The sequence below is a fragment of the Erinaceus europaeus genome, chromosome 11, assembly GCF_950295315.1.
Source record: "Erinaceus europaeus chromosome 11, mEriEur2.1, whole genome shotgun sequence".
Lineage (NCBI taxonomy): Eukaryota > Metazoa > Chordata > Mammalia > Eulipotyphla > Erinaceidae > Erinaceus > Erinaceus europaeus.
In genome coordinates this window covers 41,040,029-41,057,186 of record NC_080172.1, presented here as the reverse complement: position 1 = coordinate 41,057,186, position 17,158 = coordinate 41,040,029, and the positions used below count along the sequence as shown (strand labels likewise).

Genomic DNA, 17,158 nt, shown 5'->3' with positions numbered 1-17,158 from the left:
CACTCTCACTCCCAGTTAGGTCCATCATTGTGTACCAGGAGCTGAAAGCCTCCCCCTCTCCAGCCCCCTTTCCGCTCTCCTTCCCCAGATGGATAAAACATAACCAAATCGGGTGGTGGGAATTGTGTGGAGTTGTACCCCTCTTATCCTATGGTTTTATCAGTGTGTTTTATCTCCAAAAAGAGAAGAGTAAAAGATAATGGTTATCTTAAAATAGAAAATATTTTTGTGAGAGAAGAAGCAGTACACAGGGTTAAAAAGACAAGCCCCAGTGGCTGGGGGGGTGGCTCAGAGGTAGAGCTCATGCCATGTATGTATGTATGATACCCTGGGTTCAATCCCTGGTACCACATAGATCAGAATCACTGGTCTCTCTATCAGTCACTGAAGGAGCTCTGTTTTCTCTGTCTCTGCCTGTCTCTGTAAAAATAGACACATCTTAAAAAAAAAAGATAGTTTAGACTGAAAGATATTTGCAATACAGATAGCCATTAAAAATTGATAGAAAGAATGAGAAGATTAATACCTTGTTAGATGGCAGAAAGAGCTTTCAGATCAATATGTAAACAGGAAAGAAAAATGAGCAAAGGCTCTCAAATGTTAGAGAAGATGAAACAAGTGAGGACACATCCCCGAGCTGCTCAGAGCTGCCTGGCTTGGGCAGGCGATGAACAGTTGTCAGCTGTTGTCATTGTGCACCTGTGTTCTCATTATCTGCCTGGCAGCCTCAGTGGATAGGGGCTGCATGTCCATACCCTCTCATCTAGTGGTCCAGTGAACATGAACCATGATCTTACTGGAAACCAGGCCACTGCCATGGTAGTGACAAATGCTACTCATGGGATCCAGAAAGCCATGTTGCCTCTGCTTCCACCATTTAATATTGGCTGTTCTAGAAGAACTGAGCCCAAATTTCCTCAGAAAGGTTTGTTCAGTGGAACCCTCTTCCCACCTCCAATCTGTTCAGTCAGTCCTCACTTTGAGTCTGTGATGTGCCAAGCCCTTTTTGGGCTCTGGTCTCTGCTATACTTCCATGTTTAAAAGCAACAGAAAGCAAACCAATAACTACATTAGGCAGCAAAACATGTAATGGACCCTTGTGGATGGGGTACTGATAGAGAAGAAATCTGCCCGCACCCCCACCCAAACCCCGTGTGTGTGTGTGTGTGTGTCTGTCTGTCTTTCAGATATTGGGGACACAAGGAAATAGGAGATTTCTGAAATTGAGGAATCCTCTGTACTTGCAGCCGGTATTGCTATGAGGTCAATTCTGTCTTATATAAAAAAGGATAGAGGACTAGTGACTTGTGGGCAGCTGCTTTCTTGACTTGATTAAGCTCCATAACTGAGGATCACCTAAGGTGGAGGTCAGCAGACTTCCATCCAGATAGTCACTGTTTCAGTCGTCATGGGCCAGGTGATCTCTGTCCATAGCTGCTTCTCTGTTGATGTTTCCCAAAAGCTGTATGTCAGTGAGTGAGGTTGACTGTGCTCCAGTAAAAATTGATTTACAAACACATATTGTAGGTCAGATTGGTCTCCTGGATCATCATTTATATACTCCTGAACTATAACTTTATCACTTCTAAAAACATGTATATATATATATTTTTGCACATTTTCAATTTACGCTTTTTTAAAAACGTTTCTTCCAATATATCTGTCACCTTTATTATTATTATCATCATCATTATTTATTTCTTTATTGGAGGATTAATGTTTTACAGTTGACAGTAAATAGAATAGTTTGTACATGCATAACATTTCTCAGTTTTCCACATAATAATACAACCCCCCCCCACTAGGTCCTCCATCATCATGTTCTAGGACCTGAACCCCCCCCCCCCAACCACAGAGTTGTTGGCTGTTCTAGAAGAACTGAGCCCAAATTTCTTCAGAAAGGTTTGCTCAATGGAACCCTCCTCCCACCTCCAATCTGTTCAGTCAGTCCTCACTGTGAGTCTGTGATGTGCCAGGCCGTTTTTGGGCTCTGGTCTCTGCTATACTTCCATGTTTAAAAGCAACAGAAAGCAAACCAACAACTACACCCACTCCAGTCCAAGTTCTGCTTAGTGTTTTCTCTTCTGATCTTGTTTTTCAACTTCTGCCTATGAGTGAGATCATTCTGAGACTCTTTTAAAAAAGACTCTTCAGTCTTCTTTTTAAACTTAAATTTATTTTTAATCTCTTTATTGGTGTATTAATGGTTTACAGTTGACAGTAAAATATAATAGTTTGTACATGCATAACATTTCTCAGTTTTCTACGTAACAATTCAGCTCCCACTAGGTCCTCCTCTGCCGTCTTGTTCCAGGACCTGAACCCCCACCCCCAGTCTTTTACTTTGGTGCAGTACACCAACTCCAGTCCAAATTCTGCTTAGTTTTTTCCATTCTGATCTTGTTTTTCAAATTCTGTCTATTGAGTGAGATCATCCCATATTCACCCTTTTGCTTACTTATCTCACTTAACATGATTTCTTCAAGTTCCATCCAGGATGGGGTGAAGAAGGTGAATTCACTATTAAAAACTTTTAAAAATTTCTTTATTGAGGGATTAATAGTTTACAGTTGACAGTAAAATACAATAGTTTGAACATGTATGACATTTTTGTATAACAATACAACCCCCACTAGTCTTCCTCTGCCATCATGTTCCAGGAATTCACCATTTTTAATAGCTGAGTAGTATTCCATTTGTGTGTGTGTGTGTGTCACAGCTTACTCAGCCACTCATCTGTTGGACACCTGGGTTGCTTGCAGGTTTGGCTATGACATATTGTGCTGCTATGAACATATGTGTAAACAAATCTTTTTGGATGGGTGTGTTTGGTTCCTTAGGATATATCCCTGGGAGAGGAATTGCAGGATCATAGGGTAGGTCTACTTCTAGTCTCCACACTGCTTTCCACAGGGGTTAGACCAATGGACATTCCCACCAGCAGTACAGGAGGGTTCCTTTGTCCCCACAACCTCTCCAGCGTTTGCTGCTGCTACCTTTTCTGATGTATGACATTCTCATATGGTTATCTCATAGTTGTCTTCATTTGAATTTCTCTGACAATGAGTTGGAGCTTCTAGTTCTCCACACTGCTTTCCACAGGGGTTAGACCAATGGACATTCCCACCAGCAGTACAGGAGGGTTCCTTTGTCCCCACAACCTCTCCAGCGTTTGCTGCTGCTACCTTTTCTGATGTATGACATTCTCATATGGTTATCTCATAGTTGTCTTCATTTGAATTTCTCTGACAATGAGTTGGAGCATTTTTTCATATGTTTATTGACCTTTTGTATCTCTTTTATGGTGAATATTCTGTTCATGTTCTCTCCCCATTTTTGGATGGGGTCGTTTGTTTTCTCATTGCTGAGTTTGGTGAGCTCTTTATATATTTTGGTTATTAGCCTCTTTTTAAAAAAATTTATTTATTTATTTGTTATTGGATAGATGCAGAGAGAAACTGAGAGAGAAGGGGGAGATAGAGAGGAAGAAAGACAGAGAGACACCTGCAGACCTGTTTTACTGCCTGTGAAGCAACTCTCCTGCAGGTGGGGAGCCAGGGGCTTGAACCGGGATCCTTATACCGGTCCTTGTGCTTTGCGCCACATGCACTTAGCCTGCTGCGCTACCGCCCGACTCCCTGGTTATTAGCCTCTTGTCTGATATATGGCCTGTAAAGATCTTCTCCCATTCTGAGAGGTCAGTCTTCATCTAAGTAGCCTGGATCCTATGTCATAGGTTTTAGATGGTTTTACCTCTTAAGTTGCTGGATTCAGTTTCTGTTTTCTTTTTACCTAGTTATTTGGAAGAAGTATTATCATCATCATCATTATCATCATTAATTTTGATAGAGACAGATAATTTGAAAGGGAAGGGGGGAGATAGACAGAGGGAAGGAGAGAGAGGGAAAGGGAGGGGTGGAGGGAGAGAGAGAGAGAGAGAGACCTGCAGCCCTGCTTCACCACTTGTGAAGCATCCTCTCTGAAAATGAGGACTGAGGGCTTTGACCTGGGTCCTTGCTCACTGTAATGTATGTGCTCAACCAGGTGTACCACCACCCAGTCCCCTTGGGAGTATTTTTAAATAGTCACATTAAAATAAACATATCCTTTCATATGGAGACTTCTTGTCCTCTATAAAACCCAGCTCAGATGTCTCATCCCTGGTGTAGCTTTCTCTCTCCTGCACCCACAGACCCTTATGCTAGCTGCTGTGTTCTCTGCACTGTTGTTTGTTTCCCATGCATCCTTTTCCCTGGCTCCTCTTAAAGTGCTATGGTAACAGACAATTCCCAAATCTCACTGGTTTAAATAGAAAAGTCAACTCCCACTTCTTGCTGCACCATCCTTTGCAAGTTGGTGGCAGGTCTGTCTTGTCACAGATGGCGGCTGTCATGGTGAGTATTGCTGGCTACCTGCATCAGAAGGATGGAATCCCCTGTGAGGATCTGTCCTACCGGTTGTGTTCTGACCCAGAGATGATACAAGCACTTCTCCCAATTTAAGGGCTGGAATGAGACCCTCCCATTTGCAGGGTCTGGCTGTGTCCTCAGGTGAAGATAAACCTGAGGAGGTATATATAGGTCTTTGTGGAGATGGCTGTCGAACATTTCACCAGTAAGGATGGTGTTTATTTTTCTATTGCCCCACAGAGTCCTGACTCCTGTAATGGCTTTACCACTATCTGTGGTGACTCTAACATACAGCTCCAAACAACTTAAGCAATGGAGGGATTTCTTATGTGACAAAGCCCAGAGGTACGAGCTCTCCTTGGATAGGGCTGTGTTCTAGCCATCACATGACATAGAGATTCAGTCTGGGGGTCTCGGTAGTAGTGCACTTGGTTGAGTGCACACATTACCATGTGTGAGGATCCCAGTTCAAGCCCCCACTCTCCACCTTCAGGGGGGAAGCTTCATGAGAGGTGAAGCAGGCCTGCAGTTATCTTTATCTCTCCTTCTCTGTCTCCCTCCTCCCTCTCAATTTCTATTATAAAATAGAAAGGAAAAGGAAAAAAATGTTCACCGTGAGTGATGGGTTCGTAGTGCAGGCACTGAGTCCCAGCAATAACTGAAAAAAAAGAAAAAAAAAAAGAAGAGAAAATTAAGTCTGTCTGACTTTCACATTCTTGTTTCTTTACCTTCATTCTTTCTCAGAGTTGATTCCTTTCCTGAAGGGGTCTTTGAAGGAATGCCACGATTATCTTCAGAATAATTTCATAGAAAGCACAGAACTTCTTTCCAATTGTTGTTGAGAGCCACTCACCTTATAGCCTCTCCCACCTCTAAGCACATTTGACTGTGATGGGAACAGGTTGAGGAAGACAGCCCTAGATCACAGCCCTCTCTTGGTGAATTTGGGGTGGGTCAGAGGTGGCCATCTTCTCACCCCCATTACCCCATTACCCCATTATGGATGAACCCCCAACTGGAAACCATTGGTGCTCCTATCAGAAGAGAGCTTGGCTTCAGGGAGGGAAACCGGCAGATATCACCACCACCCTCTGAATGGAGTCTGGTTCTGGTTTTAAGTCTTGGCTCTGCCCCAACTTGGCTGTTTCTGTTTTGTGGTGGCTTCTCAGCTTTCCCTAGCCCCCTCTGTATTTCTCCACTTCCCAGGAATAGTACTAGTAGTTCCTGCCACCCTTCCTACTATGTGGGAAGGCAAAGGCCAGTCCTCCAGAGTCTGCTGTCTATACCTCTGGACAGGCATCTGGACACAAGGTTATGACTGTGGAGGCTAGCTGTTTGGAGGGGGGTATGGGCATGAAGTACAGCCTGTCAGCCTGAGATGAGCATATTATAGACAGCTGTTCCAGGGTGGTCATTCCCATGTGGAGGACCCTTCTTCCTTCCTTCTAAAATAAATATTATTTAATTTTTTTAAAATAAATGACAGAGAAACATTGAGAAAAAGGTGGAAATAGACTAGAAGAAAGACAGTACCACTAGTGAAGCTTCCCACCCCCTGCAGGTGGGGACTGGAGACTTGAATCTGGGTCTCCATGCCACCACTACCTTTGAGGATGTATATTTTTAAGAGGAGAACTGTCGGACAGACACCCTTCTTTCCTGAGAGGCCAAGAAGTCTACCTCAGCAGACAGGAATGGATTTTTGGCTGCAGAGGATTTTTGGCTGCAGAGAAAGCTGGGAGTTGAGTTAAGTGCAGATAAGCATAGCAACCTCATTAGCTTTTAGCTGCTGTTTGGGGAGCAGCCCATCTGCATGGATGGAATCTGATTCCATTTGGTTTATTTAATTTGGATTTATAGCTGCCTTCAACTTGTGTTAATCTGATCACCTCCATCCCAGGCTCCCAGAACTTGGAGACATTGCCTCCCAAGACCCAATATAAACGACTTAAAATATCTACGAGTGTTTAACTGATGGCAGAAACTTCTCATACTTCAATATTTTACCAACATATATGGTTCCTTTGGACATCCTAATGACACGAGGCTGTCACTTTAAGTGAGGTACTTTCTGTTATGAATCATCCCTTTATTTTTCTATAAAATTACAAAGAGTAAAGGTCTATACATCACCAGCTAGGAACGAGTGCGCATGGGGCCACTAGAGGGCGTTCAGCCCTCAGGTTTGCCACTTGGTATCGCTCTGACCCACATTCTGCTTTTGAATGTTCCAGGCAGTCAGGTGTCAGAATTTCTGTTTGTTTACCTAATGACTTTAAAAACAGCTGTGTAGAAGGGGTCACTGAGAATATGTAGTTGTGGTGTTTGAGTTAGATTCCTGACGTGCTAAGACCTGCTGTGCTGCTGACACTGTCCACTGTCAACCTGTTCTGACAGGCAGCAGAGGAGCCTTGTTTTCCAGGAAATTCTGCAAAGGCAGCAGCCACTGAGTTACACTGTGAGCAGGGCAGGCAGAAGGTGTGCAGGCTGGGGAGGGCTCTTCAGGCCGCTCTGCCATTGCACCCAGTGTGTGGCTCAGGGGGGAGGCTTCCATCAGACATGACCCTTCTGAGGCTCCCCTTGAAGGTGACCTGCTGGGGCACTGGGGCTGCCTGGCTCCCCTCTGCTGCTCTGGGACTGGCTTCTCCATCACAGCTGCTCTAAGTCCTCTCCATCATCCTGCAGATCCTTACCTTCTTCCTGTGTTGGCTCATTGTCATTTCCTCCCTTCCTAGGATCAGAGCCTCTGGGAAAATGACTTTTAGGAACAAGTGTCTTTCAAATGGGTTTGCCTTATAAATTCTGTAGTACCATTGAATACTAATGAGTTATCTATTTTCCAAGGCCTTATGAAATAAAGCTGTTTTTTTTTCTTCCTTCCTTCCTTCCTTCCTTCTTTTTTTTTTTTTTTTTTAACCATCTTTCTCTGAATCAAATAGCTGTGATGACCACTTCCCATCCCTGCCTCTTGGGGCCTAATCCTCTCATTTCCAGCCCTGTCCTCTGGAGCTGAAGCCCAGCCTCACTCCTGGCCCTGTCCTTGCTCGGCCTAAGGTAGTTGCTAAGCAGCAGCCATCTGGACCTCCCTCCTCGCTCCTTTTTCAATGCTTTCTCTTGCCTGGGAATACTGACCTTTTAGTTAAATCACAACAGGCATGTTGACCAGATAGCATTTTATTCCTCTATGGTACCTCTCAGAGGGGTCCATGTGTGACTCTGCCTTCCTCAGCATTTCCCAAAATGCACAGCTGCATTGAATACAGCAGTCTTGTGTATGTGTGTGTGTGTGTGTGTGTGTGTGTGTGTGTGTATGTGTGTGTGGGGTCTCTTGAAGGTTGGGATAAAAGACTTTAATGCCACCCCTATGGGCCACTCCTGAAGGAGGATACACAGTGAGTGGTGGGGCTCTGGGGGCCTGTCAGCAAATTCCTACCATGCTTCCCAATATGTCATCAGCCTCCTCTCTTGCCTGGAGGGGTTCTTCTTGAAGAACACCCCCAATTTTTGTTTCTCTGTGCATTTACATTGATATCTTCTGTGACTCCAGACCAGAAGTGCTCTCTGAGAAAGGTGCACCCCTCTTCTTAATGTGTGTGTGGGTGCTTAATTTCCCCCACAGTCCTGCAAACCACTCCAGGTATCACATAGAGAAAGTGCTGGGGCCTAGCTCCTTGTGTGGATGGGACAGGCAGGCTTGGTGGTGGTGGTGGTGGTGGTGGTGGTGGTGGTGGTGGTGGTGATGTTGTGTGTGTATGTGTGTTTATGTGTGTGTGTGTGTGTGTGTATGTGTGTGTGTGTATGTGTGTGATCTCTGCCTGGCCTTCTGAGACTGTCTGTTAGTCACGAGTAGGGTGTGGGTCTTTTGGCACTGACCCAACAGAAGAAGATCACCTAAGGTCAGGAGCTCCAACAGATGGCAAAGGAGACTGATGGGGGACTAGTAGGGTGTCAGGGAAAGTTAATCTGCAGACAGGGACAAGCCGATGCAGTTGGAAACGGAAGCTTCTCCTCAGTCTTGAGCAATCAGTGCAGCCCTCTCTGCTGGGCAGTTAACTGGTGGTGTCAGCAGCACTGATTCTGTCCTGTGCCTGCTTTCCTCCTCTGACTGAGCACACTAAGGCTTTCAAATGACTTGTGAGTCAGGCAAGCTCTTTTCTCTGTTTCTGTGCTCTTCTTTCACTGTCAAGGTTCCTTATCACACCTGGAGTCCTGTGATGTTACCTCTTGCTGAGGAGCCTGGGCTCCCCTGGGTGCTAGCAGAAAGGGTATATTTATAGGGAAGTGCCCAGATTCCACTGATTCTTGCTGGGAAATACCAGTTTCCTTTTGCTGTGCTAACTGGTGTCATTAGTTCAGTGAGGAGTGTTTGACTTCTTGCAGGGACATTATAAGACATGCCTTATAATCATTGAATTGAACATTAAATTCTTTACTATTCCAAATTTTTCAGTTTATTTCAGAGAGTGTGCCTGTACCTCCCATATTCACACGAGTTTTCTGTCTGCCTGTCCTTTCACATAAATGGGATGACACCATGCTTATGTTTTCTCTTCAGACTTGCTTTGCCAATCTTCCTGTCTCAGTACCCTTTGCTTCCTTGGTGCACACACATTTCACAGTGCATGTATGCTCCATGCATGGCCAAGTCACAGGGACATTCCACCCTGCACACATATTCCATGCTGCACATACAAGTTCCTGCTATAATTTCACTGCATTTAGGAGCATGAGCGTCCTTTTGGTGACCTGCTGTCCCTGCAGCACTGCCGTCTGTCTCCACATGCATCTATGCACACTACAGCTTGTATATGTGTCCTTGGTGCTCCACAACTGGTCTGGTCCTATCACTCTTTGAAGTGGCATCAGGCTCCACTGTTAGTCCCCTAACTTGGCCTCCAGGAGCCTCCTGGAGGAACAATGGCCTTTCTTGCAGGGCACCATGTTGTCAGCAGGTCGTGGTTCTCTCAAGGTAGAACTCCAGAGGGTTTGAAAGTTTGAGAAGTGACACAACCAGTGGTCACAAAACGGAGCATCAAAATAGAAAGATTGGAGACTGAGCTATTTGTACTTAGTGTGCCTCTTCCTAGCCTGCGCCTCTCTGTGGCGTGTGGATTTGGGCCCTCCCTGCCCTGGATCTCCAGTGGGCAGCTTTTAACATTGTTCCCTCAACCTCTTTTGTGTGATTTGTTCTCTAGGAAGGCAGGATCACCTAAGTTATGATGTACAGAATTATCTGAGGAAAAAAAACAAAACTCCACAATAACCAAATCTGAGGGAGGAGGGAGGAGAAATAGCGTCGTGGCATTTTCATGCTCTCTGGTGGTTTAAATTCTCACAGCACCAGCACTCACTCATCCTGGGGACTCGAGCCTCTGGTTCTTGAGTGCCGGCTTCTCCACTGGAAGATAATACAGCCATCTCCTGCAATTTTCCCCTCATTACTAAAATCAGCCCGCCAAGGTTTCAGTCTCCAATTGGGATTGAACAAAGCATTACTGCACTTGCTGCTGCCTTTTCCATCTTCTCTTTGTGATGATTCTGGGGCAGAAGGGCTGGATGAGGGTGGGCACAGAGCTCTGACTATGAGGAGGTGTACGGCCCCCAGGCTAGGACCCTCTTCTGCAGATTTCAGAGGAAATGACTTTCTCCCCAGGTCAGCAGAGCTGTTGAGATGACTTGCTCCCTCCCCCATTTCTTGACTTCCCACCCTGAATTTGGTACCTTGTGCCTGGCTTGTTAGAGAGGAACCAGTTGGGTCGAGGTTGTGGCTTACCCAGTAGAGAGCACATGTTATCACCCTCGAGGACATGGGTTCCAACCCCCATTCCCTACCTGCATGGGGGAAGCTTCATAAGTGGTGGAGCAGTACTGTAGGTGTCTCTCCTTCTTCTGTTTCTGCTTCTCTATCTCTCTGTCTTGCATCCTCTAGCTAAAGAAAAGAAGAAAATAAATAAAATAAAATGACCACATGGAGCACTGGAGACGTGTAAGCAGAGACCCCTCGCATAGTCTTGATGATAAAACCAAAACAAACAAAAAACCAAAATGAAGTGAGGGGTGAAAACCTTGCCTTCTGGGCCAGCTGTTGAGACCACTGGGGACAGGCGCTTTCCTTGATCCCACCCATTCTTTGTTTGCTCTCCATTTTCATCAGCCAGACCCGAGCATGGGGTGAGCCTGGCACCTTCTTTGTGTGGACACTCATGAAAGCTGAGGCCTCAGGAAGAGCCCTTGGGGGCCGGCAGCTTGATAGACACTCCAGCTTCAGCTCAGGGTGGGACTGCATGCATTCTGTTGCTCTTAGGTGGGCGACATCTTGGTTGCTTTCACTTTCATTTTCTTCTGGGTCAGAGCAGCCAGAGGAGTGGTCACTCCTCTATTTGAATGTACAGCATTAGAAAGCATGGCCCTGTGTGTAGCTGTCTGTCGGGGGTACTGAATGGTCACTGAATGGTCACCTTGTGCCCTGGTATCCAGCTGATAGGTTCAGTGGCAGGTGTACCTTCTTGGGCCTCTTCTTGATCACTTATCACCTATGGCTGGGTTGGGACTTTAATAGCAGAGACCACAGGGGAGGAGGAGGCAGACCTCACGGCCGGGACTCTGGGCCACAAGCCGCAGCTGAAGGTAGAGTCAGGTGGCCTAAAGGGGGCCTTGATTTCTTAGGGATCCTGGCGGTCCTGAAGTCCAGTGGGAGTGTTGTCCTCATGCAGCAAAAATTTGAAGGGGACCTGGATGCCCTGATAAGGCATAGTCCCTAGGGGTTGGAGAAGGGAGGTATCTCAGGGAATCCTGGTGGGTCACTCCAGACATGTGAATGATGGGGTCATAGCCTGGCCTTTGGGTGGGCAGAGGGAGGGGCCTCTTCAAATAGGCTGTAGGTGGCAACAGTGGTGGGAGGTGTAGTGTAGACCAATGACCTTGAGGTGATGGCGCCTCAGTGCTGTGGGAGGCTGGTGCATGTGGGGAGACTCAGGAAATGTGGGACTCCTGTGTGAGAGTGAGTGTGTGTAGAGGGGGAGAGCACAGGAAACAACTGGCTCCTAGTCATTGTGCTGAGACATGCCTGGCCGGTGAGTAACTCTTGCTCACTGCCCAGGATGTGCCTTGGACCCTGGAGAGCCAGTCACATACTACCAAGACCAAACGATATGGGTGTCCTTGGCTCTGAGGGCCACTGATGGACCAGCCTCTGCTCTTCCTGACACTGACATGCCCACATACACCCCCAAAGTGGGGGGGGTGCTTGGGACAGGTTGGGGTCAGAACATTAGCAGCACTGAGACAATGACTGGAGAACCATAGGACAAGAAGCCTGGGACAACATATGTGTGCAGGCCAACTGCAGACTCTGCTCTTGCAAGGTAGGGTATAGAGAGATGGCAAGGTGGAAAAGTCACGGGGTCAGCACCAGAACCTTAGGCCTCCAGGCTTTCATTTCTTTAAATATTTATTTATTTATTTTCCCTTTTGTTGCCCTTGATTTTTTTATTGTTGTTGTAGTTATTGATGTCGTCGTTGTTGGATAGGACAGAGAGAAATGGAGAGAGGAGGGGAAGACAGAGAGGGGGAGAAAAAGATAGACACCTGCAGACCTGCTTCACCCCCTGTGAAGCAACTCCCCTGCAGGTGGGGAGCCGGCGGCTCAAACCGGGATCCTTATGCTGGTCCTTCTGCTTTGTGCCACCTGCACTTAACCCACTGTGCTACCACCCGACTCCCGGCTTTCATTTCTTTGTTTTTTTAATTTATTTTTTATTTAAGAAAGGATAAATTAACAAAACTATAGGGTAGGAGGGGTACAACTCCACACAGTTCCCACCACCCAATATCCATATCCCACCCCCTCCCCTGATAGCTTTCCCATTCTCTATCCCTCTGGGAGCATGGACCCAGGGTCGTTGTGGGTTGCAGAAGGTGGAAGGTCTGGCTTCTGTAATTGCTTCCCCGCTGAACATGGGCGTTGACTGGTCGATCCATACTCCCAGTCTGCCTCTCTTTTTCCCTAGTAGGGTGGGTCTCTGGGGAAGCGGAGATCCAGGACACATTGGTGGGGTCTTCAGTCCAGGGAAGCCTGGCCAACATCCTGATGGTATCTGGAACCTGATGGCTGAAAAGAGTTAACATACAAAGCCAAACAAAGTGTTGAGCAATCATGGACCCAAAGGTTGGAATAGTGGAGAGGAGGTGTTGGGGGGGTACTCACTGCAAACTCTAGTGTACTTCTGCTTTCAGGTATGTATTTTGCACTTGTTTATGGATACGTGTGAACATATGCTCTCTCTCACAGAACCTGGTGTATATCTAGGTTTTGGGACTTTGTTAGGAAGTGATCCACCTGGGATGGAATTAGAGAATACTATGAAAGGAAAGGTCTCACACAAGTAATGAAGCTGAAGGGTTGTCATTCCACACCTGAAGTCTCTGGACACAGTCTGAGGTGAAGCATGTTGGGGTGGCAATCATTGCGTTGATTAGGTTGCGATCGGTGGATGCAATATTATTTGATATGGATTGGGAGAGGCATACGGGAAAGTGGGCCCTATCCAAAGGTTCCAGGACTGGGAGAAATATAGGCTCTATAGTGGAGATGTGAGGTTCCTGCTGTCGTAGGGTCCAAAAAGACAATGGATAGTTAATGTTATCATCACATTATTTGGTAATTGGGTTAACTTTGAAAAGTCCTTTTGTTAGGGTTTGCTGTATATTACCCAGTATCTTGTAAATAGCTGTGCCACTGGTTGCCTCTGATCTACTTGATCTAGGCTTTTGAGAGAGTCCACATATCAAATACACAGCCTATGTATTAAGAAGACTCAGTCTGTGTTTTAAAAACTTCGAGACATACAAGTGATTTCCCCCCTCTCATATTAATTAACTAGTGGTTTATATGACTAAACTTTACTAGAAGTGTACATTAACACCATTCCCACCACCAAAAGACTATGTTCCATCCCACCCACCTACCCCCACCCCCCACCGGCCTAGGAAGCCACATGTCTACCCTCACCACAGGGTTTTTACTTTGGTGCCCTACCAGCTTTCATTTCTTTAAGCCTCACATATAGTGAGGTCACAGGATCAGAAGGAACTAGGCCTTTCCAAGTATGGAGGTATGGGGACAGAGTAACTACAGATTAACCTATCTTTTGTCTGCTGAGGCCTTGATTTGGAGGTGCTTCTCTGATCCAGTTTGTGCAGACAGAGTTGTGCAGAGTTTTGTGGTGGCACTAGTGACACCAAGGGAAGACACAGGGCTGTGCCCTGATTGGGTTGTGACTGGGGTTACCTAGATTCTGCTACTGAAGCTAACAACCCCTCTCCATGTGTTACCTCTCCTCCCCCTAGGTCCTCAGACGCCTCCACCCCAAGGGCTTGCTGTCCCCCAAGACTCATCAGTAGGACCAGGGGTAAGTGTAGAACCATTAGATGGAGGTGCCACCTTCTACATGGTTGCCATCTTGTTTGCCCTTCTGAGAAAGGGAAGAGCTTTGAGGAGTTGGGAGTGAGGGGTCCCTGGCTGTCTGTGTTGCTGGGAGGTCCTCAACACCCTCCTGATGGGCTGCCATGCAGTCACTGTCAGTAAAGGTCCCAGAGATTGGTAATGACCCTCTCTGGTTTGCCTTTGTGGTCCAGTTGCCACATGTTGAAACTGGTGTGTTCTCCCTGGCAGTTATGCCCAATGGGTGAGAATTTTCCAGGACTGTTGTTTTCTTACTGAGACCCCAAAACATAGTCCTCATCCCTCCTTCCTGCTATTTTTGCCAGAAGAGGCACCTGGTGGTCACCAGCACCCCAGGTAGCCAGACCATAGTCCTCAATACCAGATGCTGCTGGCCAGGCAGCTACATGTACCAGTGGAAACAGGGCATCAAGACCCAGAACACCAGTGACTACCTGGTAGAGAACAGATGCAGCTGTGGGCTGTGGCTTCTTGCCTATAGAGGTGCTGGCTTGTTCCACCCTCCTGTGTAGCCCCCCATTTGGAATACAGAACTGGTTCAAGGCCTGTCAGTGGCTCTGGCATATAGTTTTGAACAGGATCAGAGTTTATTTGTCCCCTTGGTGACGTCCTCTGCCAACTTCCCTGGAAGTAGACTTATTGGAAAGTAGAACACAGTATCAAAGGCTATCCCCAGGAAGTGGCTTTAATGTGTAGCTTGCAGCTTAGAAATTGGGTCAGAAGAACCTGTTATATTCACCTGCAGACAAATGTTAGGGGCCAGCCTCCCAGTAGCAAACTTTTCCCCTCAAGCACTTCCCATGTCACCCCTAAAAGCTGGCTGACCACAGGGTAGTGCTGCTCACTTGCAGAGGTAGGAAAGTCAGCATGCATGTCTGTGGGGAGCCAAACAAATCTTTGAGATCTTCACTGGACCCTGAAGATGCTCTGGATTTCCTTTCATATGTCAAGGCTTTTGTGTCAGGACTGCCAGGGACTGACCACCATGGCTGGCGGCAAATGTCCCACTTGTTAGTGTGGACACTGTAATTAGAGTGCATGGGTCTGCAGTACAGCCTGGACTTCCATCTCTCTATGATAACCTTTGATAGAAATGAGCATTTTCCTAAATTTTAACATTGCCTAAAGCCTGCCAGGTGCCAGGTAGCTAGCCAGCATCTTCACACATCCATCTTTAATTACTGCAATAAATGTAGATGCTGTCATTTTGCAGGTGAAGAGACTAAAACAAAAAGAACTGAAGATGGACTCCTCAACGTATGATCATGAGACCTTGGTCAGCTGGTGGAATAGCTTGCTTGGACAGTGTTTGAGCCTGATCCCCACTGCATTGAAGGAAGAGTCTGTGTTGTGGTCTCTTCTACTCTCTCTCTCTCTGTCCCTCTCCCTCTCTATATGTTGGAGAGAGAGAGAGAGAAAGACAGAGAGAGAGACAGAGAGAATATGGTGATTTGTCCAAGGAGTCATTATGAAGTGAGGAATCCATCCTCAGCTCTGTCCCCATCCTGAACAGGCTGCTGGGGTCCGCATCTTAATTGAAGATGATTTCCTTGGAGCATTGGCTGTTAGAGTGGATAGAAGTCAGTACCTTATGGAGGCAGAATCCAGAGTTCTAAGACTGGCCTTCCTGCAGCTTCTGACTGGCCAAAACCCATTTCCCTAGGCATGCCCTTTTTCCTTACTTTTCCTTTCCCTTGTTAATATTTTTACATAAATATTGTCACCTGGGGAGGGGTCACAGGATTGTGTCTCTCTGTAATTAAAAGGAAGGGAAGTGGTGTTTCAGGTTGTAGAGCAGGGTTCACCGGAGATGGACAAGTTAGCCTCTGTGCTGCTCTCCATCGTGCCAACTGGTGTTGGGGGAGAGCTTTGTGAAATTCTGGAACACATTTCCTGCCTGAGCTTGACTTTCTTCCTTCAGTTGTCGCTTTCCCAGCTGGTGGCATCCCCTCTGACCTGTTCAGCCAAGCCCTCTGCACAGCGGCCCCAGGATTGTGAGCCCTCTCTGGCCCAGGAGGTAAGCATACCTGCCCCATGCTCTGAAGTCCTTGACTTTGTGAGCTACCCTGGGCCTTGGGGAAGCGGCAAGTACCATTGTAGGTGCCCCGTGATGGACACTGGCTGGAGAGGGATGGGTGCCCCTTGTTTCCATACTTCCAACACTCATAGCCATCCTGCCCTGTGACCTTCAGAGCACATCTGCCTCGTGCCTGCCCAGCTATGCTGTCCTGAGCTTGGCACGTGAAACTACGTGGAGAGTTTGCCCAATATGTAAAGAGCCTCAGCTCTTGGGAACACTGCTGTGTCACCTGAACTCAGCTTGTGTCTCCACGTGCCTGAAGTAGAGCTCAGAAGGTATCTGTCTCATCTGCACACCTCAGCCCATACTCACTGCCAGTGGGCAAGGAAAAAGAGCTCAGTAGTTAATTCCCTTTTGAACAGCACTGCAAACTGCCTCCCTCCAGAGTCAATCTGGGGCTCCTGCACTTGTGAAGGCAGAGTCTGTGTCTTTTACCACTGACCACTGAGAATGTGTTAGAGCTGCCTTGGTTGTGTGCTGCTCCTCTGAGCTGAACCAGAAAGCAAGGGAGGCATCTAAGATAGTATGCTGGGTCTCTGACAAGCGGTCCTATTAGACACATGTCTTCAGTCTTCAGCTCAGGAGGAAAATGGAAGGCAGAGTTTGAGTGAATGATGAGTCTTTGGGTCGTGTGGGGGTGAGGGAAAAGTGTAACAGCTAGAGAGTACATGCCACTATGCACAAGGACCTGGGTTCGAGCTCCTTGTTCCCATCTACAGGGGGAAGGTTTCATGAATGGTAAAGCAGTGCTGCAAGTGTTTCTCATTATCTCTCCTTCCCTCCTCAATTTCTCTCTGTTTCTATCCAAAAAATGAAATAAAAGAAAAACAAAAGGAGGGAGATGAAAATGGTTGTTGGGGGTGGTAAATTCATCATGCAGTCATAGAGCTCCAGTGATAATCCTGGTGGCAATAAATAAAATAGAAGGAAAGAAAAATTGTGTGTGATACCAGCCAGGGGCCTATGGTTTACCTGTAAACTTGATTTTGATGTTATTAACTTCAGGATTCGAATTCCCCTTTGGCATTGATATATTAATTGCTTTCCTTTCCTTCCTTTCTTCCTTTCTTTCTTTCTTTGGTAGTTCTAGGGCCTCATGCATGTTTGATTCTACCATTCTTGTGCCTAAGCCCCCCCCCCCCCTTATTTTTTAATTTCAGGCAGAGAGGGACAGCAATACTCCAACAATGCTTGAGCCTCCCCTAG

The 17,158-nt window shown here is 46.7% G+C and overlaps 1 protein-coding gene across 13 annotated transcripts in view; it reads left to right on the top strand.

Moving 5' to 3' along the window:
- Positions 1 to 17,158, top strand: part of NPHP4 (nephrocystin 4) — a 165,689-nt gene that overhangs the window by 113,595 nt on the left and 34,936 nt on the right. For all 13 annotated transcript variants that reach the window (XM_060201322.1, XM_060201329.1, XM_060201323.1 and 10 more), the window contains 2 exons: positions 13,758 to 13,819; positions 15,794 to 15,889. In XM_060201322.1, the coding sequence (XP_060057305.1) occupies positions 13,758 to 13,819; positions 15,794 to 15,889 (158 nt within the window). The remainder of the gene's footprint in view (positions 1 to 13,757; positions 13,820 to 15,793; positions 15,890 to 17,158) is intronic.